The sequence below is a fragment of the Chelon labrosus genome, assembly GCF_963514085.1.
Source record: "Chelon labrosus genome assembly, chromosome: 17".
NCBI lineage: Eukaryota > Metazoa > Chordata > Actinopteri > Mugiliformes > Mugilidae > Chelon > Chelon labrosus.
In genome coordinates, this window is record NC_140350.1 from 24,364,410 (window position 1) to 24,376,633 (window position 12,224).

A 12,224-nucleotide genomic window follows, 5' to 3' on the forward strand; every position below is an offset into this window, starting at 1 on the left:
ATTCAGGTGCAGCAACAATTCTCGTAAGTTATAACTCTTAATAAACTTTTAGAAGCACCTCATTTGTGCCAAAATATTTAGTCTGGTTAACTAGATGTGGCGACAGAGTTCAGACCAGTTTGATGAAAGAACTTAATGGACTATTATTTTCCATTTTTATTATTAAAAGAAACATTTATTTTTTAATTAACAAAGATATTGTCTGTTTAACCTAATATTTCTACTGTAAGTACACATCAATAAATCACATTTTTCCTGTTAAAGAGAGGTTTATTTTTGTATTATTATTATCATTGACACCAAAATGTCCAAGTGATGCAGAAGAAATAAAAGTTCTGCACAGTTTGCTGCTGTTATTAACATGTAAACACTTACTACTACAGGTACTAAGTCTATTAAAATGTTCATTTTCAGTTTGCATTTGTGCAAAACATCCTTATATTAGTATATTATCTTAGCATAACAACATTTCCTTTAATATTACACACATTATATCAGTGGTATTGATACTGGATTCCTATTTATGGACTTGAAGACAAAATTCTGATGCACCAACATCATAAACAAAAACACGTTTTAGCCTCATGCACGACCTTAAATGTCTGACAGTATACAATTTATTTAACTACATTTATAGAGACAAATACTATTCTGTGCAAGATAAACGAAACAACTTGCAGAGGGTAAAGCAGTTTATTGTGATATTTCCTTGACTTTTTTTCTAATTTTATACATATGTGCAGCATCTGACATGTTTGGTTGTTTCTCCATCTCTCTATCTCCCAGTTATCACCAGATCTCCTGAGATATGGGCAGGAATGACGAGGACTGTGAAACCTGGAGAGGTAACTTCTTCATTTAAATCTTTTCATTGTGGTGGTGGTTGTTCATCTTTCTTTACTGCTTTTGAATCCAGGAAATCTGTGTGGTTCTCTGCTCTGGTAGACGCTGATGATCTGAAAGCCGACCTGAGCGCCGATACAAAGACTGGAAGCTGCAACCAGAGCACAGCAGAAATTTATGACTCGGTAGGACACTCTCCTTCCTGTTAGTCTGAATCCTCCTCTGTTCTCTGAGAGAGTCGTTCTTCACTGCTACTTGAAATAATTATTAACTCTTCTGCGTTCATGTAGTGTTTCGAGCTATTTCAGTCAGAGTTTGTTGCTTATTTACACCTCGGGGTATTACATAATACAGCAGCAGCAGCGTCCAATGTAACACGATTACCAAACCACCATCCGCTATCAGTTTTCTCAATAAAACACGATCTATACATAAAATATATTTTTAGTTCAGTTTGAACTCGTGTCACTGTTGCTTGAAACATTTCTAAGACCTCTGGTAATTAACTTTTAATTTGTTCTGATTCGCCAGAACTCCTTCTCATATTCTCATATGAGAAATTATTTTTTTTTATCCCCTTCACATGTGGTATCATTGAAAACCCCTAAATGTCTTCTGTGGACAGCAAAAGGAGTTAATTCAGTTGTATGTAGTGGGTGGGATATATTCAGGTTTACAAATGTCCTCCACAGAGGACAAATTTAAACTACTGGTAGTCAGGAGGACATAGAAACAGATTCTTGTCTGTCTCTTCTTGCACCGTCTTCTCCACATCGTCTCGTTTGACCTTTGTCTCCCCGTCTTCCATTTGTCCAACACTCATCGCAGGCCGATGACGCCTCGCTGGGGCCTGAATCCGCTCCTCTCGGTGACAGCGCTGTCAGTGCTGCCGCTGAAGATGACGGAGTAAAGAGGAGTCCGGAGGGAGATGGCTGCGAGGACGATGAAGAAGGCCACCTGCTCTATCACGTCGGCCTGGTGATGAAAGAACGATGTACTCAACGCCGACCCTCTGTCTCTGGTGTCTTTTCTGTCCTTGTCGTGGCTTTGATGCGTTGAGTTTCTAAAGGCTTAACGCCACCGACAGCTACAGAAATAGTCTTCTGTTGTTCGTCTCGGAGGCTTTTCTTGGCACAGAGAAGCCGGATGGAGGTCGATATAGGCAGCTTGTCGCACGTTAATCGGTTATTGATGAGCTCCAGTGAGGTTGCTGGTGGCGTGAACACGGGCCTAGGTAGAGTTTTTGTGCATTGTATGTATGTAAGGAACTTCATCCAGCACAAACTAGAAAGATGTTATTGTATTTTTGCAGATAATAAAATGTGCTACTTGCAACCTCCGGCTAAGACATTTCCAAATTCCATCTGTAAAGCCAAACTGAGCGACCTTTGAACTCTGTTGATCGGAGAGAGACACCAACAGAAGAATTACATTTTCACTTGAGCCTAATCAGATTTCTGAGAGTCAAGAGTGAAATGCATGTGGGCAGACATTGCAGGAAACAGCAAAACCGACTTAAACACAACAAAAGTGAACGCACCGTCCACACACATGGTGCACAGTTTTTGAGCAGTTAAGGTGCAAATAGAGTCGCTTTCTGAGAAACAGAAAACAAGCTGAAAGAAGCATCTTGAGTCGTCTGCAGATAAACAGTAAAATGAAAGAAATGTACTGATCATAGTCTTTTTTTTAAAAGCGGCTGAAGCTTCTCTGTCACCGGTAAAAGCCACCTTCTCGTTTGTGACGTCCTTTATGTTTTTGCACAAGCTTTCTAAGACTCTGCTGCTGCTGCTGCTGCTGCTGCAACATCTGACTGAAATAAACATCTCCACATCTGTCCTTTCTCCTCAGATGAAGTGGTGTCCACACTGGGAGAAGGGGCCTTTGGAAAAGTGGTGGAGTGTATTGACAGAGACAAGTGAGCATGCATGCTCGTCCGTCCTTTAATCAGTTTCATTTCCAGCACAACATCCAGAAGCTTTGTGTAAATCTTTAACGTTTTCTGTGTGTGTCTGTTCGACAGAGACGAGCGCGTAGCCGTGAAGATCGTGAGGAACATTGACTGTTTCCGTGAAGTGGCCAAGTCTGAGATTGCAGTGCTGGAGGAGATAAACAGCCTGGACGACGACAATATGTTGTGAGCTATTAAAGACTCTCAGCCGTGTCTCGTTTTATCTCCTCAGAGGGTCAAGTGTTGGGCCCCGTGCTCATTTGACGTCTCGCTCTCTCTCTCTCTCTCCTGCCAGCGCCTGTGTGCGGATGCAGGACTGGTTCGAGCACGAGGGCCACATCTGCATCGTGTTCGAGCTGCTCGGCCTCAGCACCTACGAGTTCCTGCGCCAGAACAAGTTCCTGCCGTTCAGCGTGGAGCAGATCAGGCACATGGCCTTCCAGATCTTCAGGGCGGTCAGCTGTGAGTCGAGTGTGTGTGTGTGTGTTTCCAAGAAATATGTGACCTCTGACCCCTCAGGCTGCCCATTATTGTAAATTAGTGTTGTTGGCGATCTTAGAACTGAAGCGTCTCGAGTGCAGTTTTAATGCTGTGGCTGATCTTATTGCTGTATCTTATCTTAACACAACAAACTACGTGTTGCTATGCTCATTTTGTGTTGTGCTGGACCGACACACGGTCACAGTGTGTGTTTTTGTGTGTTTTACAGTCCTGCATCGTAACAAGCTGACCCACACCGACCTGAAGCCAGAGAACATCTTGTTCGTCTGCTCTGACTTCGACCTCGACTATAACGACAAGAGGGTAGAGGATATAAAACGCATCATGTTGTTATTTCAGAGTTCGCCAAGAGGAGTTGGGTGTTTAACAACGTGTATGCTTGTGTATGTTTGTGTGTCAGAAGTGTGAGGAGAGGAAGCCGAGGAGTCTGGATGTGAAGGTGGTGGACTTTGGCACCGCCACATTCGACCACGAGCACCACGAATCTCTGGTGTCAACTCGCCACTACAGAGCTCCGGAGGTCATACTGGGTACGTACACTATCCACACACACACACCCGCACCCGCACCCGCACCCACATACACACACACACACACACACACACACACCATCCCTGCTGCAGGTCAATCAACCGTTTCATCTTCAACTGTATGTGCTCCTTCTCAGATCTGGGCTGGAACCAGTCGTGTGACGTTTGGAGTCTGGGCTGCGTCCTCATGGAGTTTTACCTGGGACGTACACTCTTCCAGGTACAAACACACACACACACACACACACACACATATATATACACGCACACACAGAAACAAGTTGCAAATTATGCACCTGTCTGTGTTTCAGACCCACGACAGTAAAGAACATCTGGCAATGATGGAGAAAATTCTGGGACCCATTCCGCCGCATCTGCTGAAACAGACCAGGTATCTGGGTTTTGATCACGTGGAATACGTTCTATACATGTAATTAAGTTTGACGGATCAGTCTACTCCACTGTGTTATGTTGCGGGGTCATTCGTTATGCACAACATTTGAAAACCAAACCTTTCCTGCACAGACGACTGATTTAGGCTCGAAGCAAACAAGACAAAAGTAAAATACTACTTTGAACTTTGAGCATTAGCTTTTATGATCTTGGAACAAATCTGCTTCTTTGAGGTTAGGGTCAAGGTGACCAAAGGCCTAGCATGGTAGTATCTGCTTTCCCCGTCCTCCTTAAATCTCCAAGTTCATCCCGGCCGGTTAGAATGTGATCTCTGTCGACCTCAGGGTCTCTAAGGTCAGGTTTCTAAATCCTGCTCTGTGCGCTGGAACTGGACTCCATCCTCAGCACCTCGACACTAAGGGGTCTAAGGGGAAGGTTCCAGGTTCTAATCCATGGGCTGACTGGTTCCTTTCTGTGTGTAGTTTGCATGTTCTCCCTGTGTCTGCGTGGGTTCTCTCCAGGTTCTCCAGCTTCCTCCCACCGTCCAAAGACATGCTGGTTAGGTTCATTGGTGATTCTAAATTGGCCGTAGGTGTGTGTGTCTCTCTGTGTTAGCCCTGTGATAGACTGGAGACCTGTCCATGGTGGACCCCACCTCTCGCCCCAGTGGCAGCTGGGATAGGCTCCATTTTCTTCTCCAAGAAAAGAAAATGTCAAGGCAACATGGTGTGGGTTTATTTCATGTTTTCAATTTCAGGACTCCTTCCTTTATATACAGAAATCTAATTTCTTCACTTCAATACGTGCATCATGTTTCCCTTTTTATCACCAACTTTCCCTTTTATGTCTCTCACATGTACATGTTGTTGTTTTTGCTTGAAAATGCTCATAAAAATCGGTGGATGACACACAACTTATTTTTGCACAGACACCAAAAAGTCATACGCACATTTTAAATTGTCGATGTGAAATGTCAGCATCGTACGTCCCCAGGGAAACATTTAAACGGCAGGGGTGAGCACTGCGCCCACCAGTCTCCATGGTGACAGCTGCTCCCTGCTCCTGACTGAAAAGCAATAAGCACCACAGGTTTCCTATTTATGCTCTCTTCTTAAAGAGCTCCACACTGCTGCAGGTGTGACTTCACATAATAGACCAGTGGGGTAAGCGAGTGGGTGTTTCTGCAGCTAAGCCATAAACCATGTGTACGTGCTGTGTGCAGGAAGCAGCACTATGTGCACAACGAGTGTCTGAACTGGGACGACCGGAGCTCCTCCGACGACTACGTCAGGAAACACTGCCGGCCTCTCAAGGTACCCAGCTATCACATCAGCTCGTCAGGTAAACGTGGCAGCAGCAGCAGGACGGACATCAGAGTAAACATTCTGTCTCCACAGCAGTACATGCAGAGGAAGAGCGAGGAGGAGAATCAGCTGTTCGACCTGCTCGGCCTCATGCTGGAGTACGACGTCTGCAGGCGGGTCAGCCTGGAGGAGGCGCTGTGGCATCCGTTCTTCAACCCGATGAGGGCGCAGAAGCAGCGCAGCTAGCACACTACACACACTACCCACACACACACACACACACATGCAGCTTGTGAACATGCAAGGCAGGCCCCAGACCAGTAGGGGGCCCCCAAGGGCTGATAAACCTAAAACTACAGTAGTGGCAATGTGCTGAGTTGTCCTTGAGGCTGAAAGAACATGAATAAGCTAGTAGTTGAAGTATTAATGCTTAATAATTAGCGAGTTTGGGTGCTGGAACAGATATTCACCTGTTGTTTTATATGAGACTAGAGGGGGGAAATGTCCACAGACATGCTTGTTTGGTTGACTGGTGATTCTAAATAGGTTGTAGGTGTGAGTGTGAACGGTTGGTTCTTACGGAAAATGAATGAATAATTGATTTTTATTTTTTTGTAATGTTAGTTAACTGTATATTTTTATCCTATAGTCCCAGTCAGTTTGAACTTTTGTCACAGTTCGGATTGAAAGATTTCCCAGAACACCACAGCAATTAAATAGTTTGCATTATGAGCAAAAAGAAATTATATTTTTAAAAAGTATTTTATCTTCACTCGTGAGATTTAAACCAGACTGCAGCAAACGTGTTTTACAGTCCTGCAACATGCTGACGCACACAGAGCAAAATACACACATGGTCGTTTCATGGTCTAAAGTTTTACCCGCCGTTTGATCGGACACGACCGTGGGGGAAACTGTGTTTATTCTGTAATGTTATTTAACTGTTTACTAGAGTTTTTTTTGTCTAACGGCCCCATAGTTTTTAATGAATGCATCAAACTCCCTGGTGCTCAGCTCATGTGACGCTGCGTTGGACTGTGAGAAGAAAAAACACGATTACGTTATGTGGTTTTTATTTTTGCGTGTGTTCACTTAAGGTGACACACATCGGCCTATTTTCCAGATGGTCATTTCTAAAGTTTTACCTGTCATTTTATGGGACACAAGTTGTAACTGTTGATTGTACATTTTTTGCCCGTGGCCCCAGTAGACTCTAGAATCACTTCTCCACACACACACGACTTCTACCTCAGGCTGTGATTTAAGCCTAAACTGTACAGGTTTTTAATTCTGAGTGGGATTTTCAGTTTCATAGAGCATTCCTGTTTGTTTGAAATCATTTAGTTGACACGGAACCACGATCCGACGGTCTGCACGGTTATTATGAGTTTTAAATTTCTCTTTTGTCAGCAGTTTGTCAATAAATATTTTTCATTTTGATGCCTCTTCCTTCTGTTTTATGCAATGACTTACTCCTCCTGGGAAGAAATGCCCTTATTTTACTCATCTCTATGACTTAGAATGACACTGAATTCACAAGCAAAGTCATTCATTCGATTTGGGGAACAGAAGGAGACTGATGAAAGACCAAATCCTTCATTTAATCATGCACCATTCTGACGAGTGTTGAATTATGGGTTGTAGTCTTTATATTATTAGCCCTCATGCATCAGTTTATTTTGCTTCCCTCTGAGTCATTAAGGACAAAAATATCTGCTTTTTTTCTGCATAAATCTCTTAAACCACTTCAGCACTTTACAAAACTGCCAAAATCGTTTTGAGGATTTTAATAGATTGCATTAGTAGTTTTTGTGTTGCATCAGATTTAAAATTTACTGCCCTCTTGTGACCTTACACAGCACACACACCCACACGTCTTAAAATATCCTGCTAAACTCAATAACACGGACATGAAAACCAATGAAACAACATTTTATGCTTAGGCCCTATAATGGGGAAATGGCTGATTTTGGTGTTGAACACTAAAAATGACAAATTTTATATTATTTTTTCTCAAAACTGAAACCCTAATATTGCTGAAGGAATGATTATATTGTGTCATGGCTGAGAGATTATAAAATGTGCTACACAAAAGCTAATAATTAAAACAAGTGATAGATAATTTTGCTCATATCCAAGACTGATTTGAAAAAATTGCCCCCAACATTAGTTTTATGGAAAATAACAATTTTTTGGGGTTTTTTTTTTCATACAAGACAACAGTTAAGTAATTAAACTGTCATTTAAATGGTTTAAAATCCTCAAAATGATTGAATATTTGATAGTTTTGTAAAAGTGGTTTAAGAGATTTATGCAGAAAAAAAAAGCAGAAAAAAATATTAATCAGTTAAGTTTTTATAGCAGTTTTTTGGACATTTTTGTCCTTAATGCCTGAAGAGGACAGTCAAATTTTTATTATTTTATTTTTGATTTTGAATTTCAAACTTTGTGTAGAGAGAAGAAATGTGCCACATGCACTAATACAACCAAAGTGATGAAAACATTGCCCAAATGGACAAAAATGTCCCTAATGCTGCATAAGGGCTTAGCATAATGAGTCTTTTAGAGCCCTTAAAGTGTTTAATTATCTCAGATTAATCGTACATTTAGATTATCTGAGTATTTTTGGACCAACGTGATTATTTGAAGCTAAAATCTGTGCACAATTAGTTATAAAAAGAAATTGAAATGAAATTGAGCATCATAACATCAGAAACAGACTGAGTGGACGGAGGAAAGAGTGGTGGAAAGTCCATGAGGAGACCAGAGCAAGCAGACAGGTATGCATACTGTAGGTTTAATGAGGTTAATTAGACGAGTGTGCAGCAAGAAGCAAGATGAGGGGATTTGCAAAAGGTGGGAAAATAATTTGGAACTCTGGTGGAAAGAAAATGACGTATACTAGATGACAGATTATGACAAAAAAAAAAATCCAGTTTGGTGAGTGTGTCATTGGGGAGGAACACAAATCTCCCACAATGCAACACACAAAGGAAATGAAGGGGCTTCTCACAGGTAGCAAACAATTTAGAGAACAGTCTCCAGTTTAATTGATGCCTGTTTTGCAGAGTTGCAGTTTTCTGGGAGGGAGCGTCGACAGATTTAATGGCTTCAGTTCTCCATCCCAGAAGTGTGTCTTACTACAAGTAAGTAGAAAGTTTAGTGCACACTAAATGTGATTAAATTTTACTTATTTATAGATGCAGTCAATCCAAATTGTCTCGAGACGCTTTAGATCTATAGCTGCACAAGTGATTCAGTGATATCTGAGGCAGCATTAACTACATATGCTTTATTATTTATTATGAAGGAACGTTTTAAGCCTAACCTCAAAAGAAAAGAGGGTGTCTGCCTCACAAACCCAGACGACGCAGTTTCACATTTGAGTGTGTAAGGAGAGGGAGTTTTTACAGGGAGCCAGTGAAAAGTGTGATCTCTTTTTCTGCAGCATTTTGAGGCGTCAGCGCTAACCACCACGCCACTGTGCCGCCCCTGTTTGGACAAATAATAATGAAACACAATAATCCAGCAGTAAAGAAACGAATGCACCAACTAGTTCTCCAGCACAGGATGTTCCTAACAGATAAATATACAGCGACCTTCATCTACTACAGGTGATACACCTCATATATGCCTGAACGATCCCTTAGGTGTGTGCTGTTCCGATCTATGTTGACTGAGCACCACAGGAACCTTTTGATTGCGCACACAAGTAAAATAATCTGAATGAACCCTCTGTACGCTCTGCTCAGTGTCTATATGTGGAGTAGTGTGATAGCACCAGAACAACCAGAGGTAAATTAGCTCTATTTCCAGCCGAGCTGAGTGGACTGTACCCTCGCTGCAGTCTGTCAGTCGTAAGCAGACGTTGGGTCTCGAGGCCACCCTGACACCGACGAGTGTGTCTGCCTTGTTGATCCAGGCTGCTGTCACGCAAAGCAGACGGCAGTCATCAAGACTCAAACAGCCGGGGAAGTTTCCATGACTGCATATCTATCCAGTCATGAAACATTACATACACTATAGATAAAAGTCTGGCTCGTCTGCTATCTGAGAGCCATCAGTTTGAATTGCGTGCGTGTAATAAAGCAGGATAAAACTAAGTTTATGTTTAATGTCATCGGTTCCAACCTGTCTCACGACCTCTGCTGCACTTATTTGTGATTTGTTCTGCTTCAGTTTCCTCGGCACAGAAGAGTCATATATACAGTATATCTATATATATATATATATATATCCTCCAGACTTGATGTACCACTTCTAAGTGAGTCATAACACAATGCCTGAACAAAATGTTCTGCAGTAAGTGTAGGACCTAGACTCAATCAATCACAGCAGACCGTTTTTAAGTTCAAAACAACCAAAGTTCAAGTTCAAAACAACCAAGAGGTTTGCACATATTCTTTAGCAAAAATTAATTTTAATCACAGTTTAGTTTCCACTGCACACAGACGGTGTTCTCTGAGAGTCTCTGAGGGGTTTCAGACTGGCAGTAAGTGTGCATGAAGGGCTTGAAAAGTCAGCGATTCCACACTGGGACAGTCCCGAAGCCCTGAGGCCTCACAGGGAACGCACGTCAAAGTCTGTGAAACTGGCCTGCCCTCTGCTGCCAGTGACCTCTGACCCCTCTGCAGTGCTTGTCTCTTTCATGAGAATCCTTCCTCCTGCTACTGTTAGTCACCACAAGGAACACAATCCATATTATAATCTGTTTACGGTGAGATCTGTCTTCTTACTCTGATGTTTTCTGAAATCTTTGCCTTTGCATTGTGGATTTATTTCACGTTATATCTGTAGAAATCTTTCATATGAATGTAATTTAAATGAAGCTTATAGTTAGGACCGGCTCAGATGAACTTAAACCGTCCCCTAGTTCTGCTGCCATTGTCATGGTTCTGTGTTTTGAGTTTCGTTCATGTTTCATGTTTTTGAGTTTCCTGTTTTATTTTGTTAACTTTTTTCTTGTTTCCTGTCTTACCTTCTTCCTGTCCTGTGATTTCCCACCTGTGTGACTGTCTGCCCCGCCCTGATTGTTTTCATCTGTGTCTCCTCTGTCTTTGTGTATATATAGTCCTGTCTTTCCCTTTGTCCTCTGTTGTGCCTGTTTTTCCATTTTTTGTCTTGTCTTATTTTATTTTGTTATAGAGTTACTATTTCCATGCCAAGTTAAGTCAAGTTTTAGTCTTATCATGTTCAGGTGTTCTTCCTGTTCTGAGTTTAGTTTTTGGATTATCCTGCCGTTTAGCAGCGCTTGTGTTTCCTTTTGTTTGATTGAATTTGTTTTTGCCTACTCCTGCCTCATCGTCTGGTGTCCAGCATTTGGGTCCTACCGCACCCCGAAAACCCTGACAGCTATTGGTCCGGGTTGGATTTAATTGAATTCTATTAAGTTTGGATGTTCAGACTTCACTGACAAAAACCTTAAAGACAATCTTCTACAAATATATAATGCATATAAATCCACAGTGCAAATGCAAACTGTTCAGCATTGAAATGAAGGAAAATTAAAAAAAATAATAAATAAAATGTTATGACTGTAAAACACCAAACCAGCAGTTGACCAGTTGATAGTGTCAAAACATTATAGATCGCTCTGATTGGCTGATCAGCTGAGAGACACGTGCACACTACTGCCACCTGCTGGAAGGCAGAGTTATTTCCTTAAAAGCAGAAGCAGGACACAGGGTAGCTGGTTGTTGGCTTTAGTACACTGTCTGGCCAAAACAAAAACAATGTCTCCACCTTTATTTAACTAAGAAAATAGGTAGGAGCCTCCTATTGGATAATTACTGCATGGGTGATTATCTTTCAGCTGGAAACAAGTTATTTAACCCCAACTGATGCAATGAGTAACTTCTCATTTCTTAGCATCAGCAACATTATGTGTCCAAAGAATGAGGTCAGCTGACTACCTGAATATACTGAATGACCAGGTTATTCCATCAGTGGATCATATTCCAAGATGACAATGCCAGGATTCATGGGGCTCAGATTGTGAAAGAGTGGTTCAGGGAGCATGAGACATCATGTTCACACATGGATTGGCCACCACAGAGTCCAGACCTGAACCCCATTGAGAATCTATGGGATGTGCTGGAGAAGGCTTTGTGCAGTGGTCAGACTCTCCCATCATCAATACAAGATCTTGGTGAGAAATGAATGAAACACAGGATGGAAATAAATCTGGTGACATTGGAGAAGATTATGGAAACAATGCCACAGAGAATGTGAGCTGTAATCAAAGCTGAAGGAGGTATAATGAAATATTAGAGTGGGTGACCTACTTTTTTTGGCCAGCCAGTGTATTTTTGTTGTGTTCAGGTGCTACTCTTTGATCCAGACACAGACATTTGTTGGCACTTAGTCCTTGTGTGTCCTCAAAAGTGATTCATTTATTACTCGTGTGTGTCAGTCAGTGCCAGTAGCTAGGCAGAAAAAGAAAAAGGGGCTGCACTTGTTGTGAAAATGTTTGATTGTCATGATATTTGATATGTTCCACCCAAACACTGGAAAAAGAAAACTTTTTGGGTTGAATCAGACTGATTTATCTCTGTAGGGTACACACACGTCACTTAAAAGAAACATATTTAATGGTATTTTCTGTCTAACAGATCTCATCTCTCTAAGAGTCTTTGGAGTCTCAATCAGTGTCCTGTCACCTGTTGTCAGGATTAATTTACATGGTTTTTTTTACTGTTTCTG

At 41.7% G+C, this 12,224-nt stretch overlaps 1 protein-coding gene across 1 annotated transcript; it reads left to right on the top strand.

Annotated features, from left to right (window-relative positions):
• Positions 1–501: 501 nt before the first annotated feature.
• On the top strand, positions 502–5,768 carry LOC311502499 (dual specificity protein kinase CLK4-like; the record flags this gene model as incomplete). The annotated part of the gene is made up of 12 exons (XM_084564747.1): positions 502–845; positions 946–1,028; positions 1,672–1,837; positions 2,695–2,761; positions 2,867–2,980; positions 3,090–3,256; positions 3,504–3,598; positions 3,696–3,825; positions 3,963–4,045; positions 4,137–4,216; positions 5,441–5,531; positions 5,616–5,768. Exons 1-12 carry the CDS (start codon positions 809–811, stop codon positions 5,766–5,768), a joined length of 1,266 nt encoding a protein of 421 aa, XP_084420873.1. The 5' UTR covers positions 502–808.
• Positions 5,769–12,224: the final 6,456 nt, after the last annotated feature.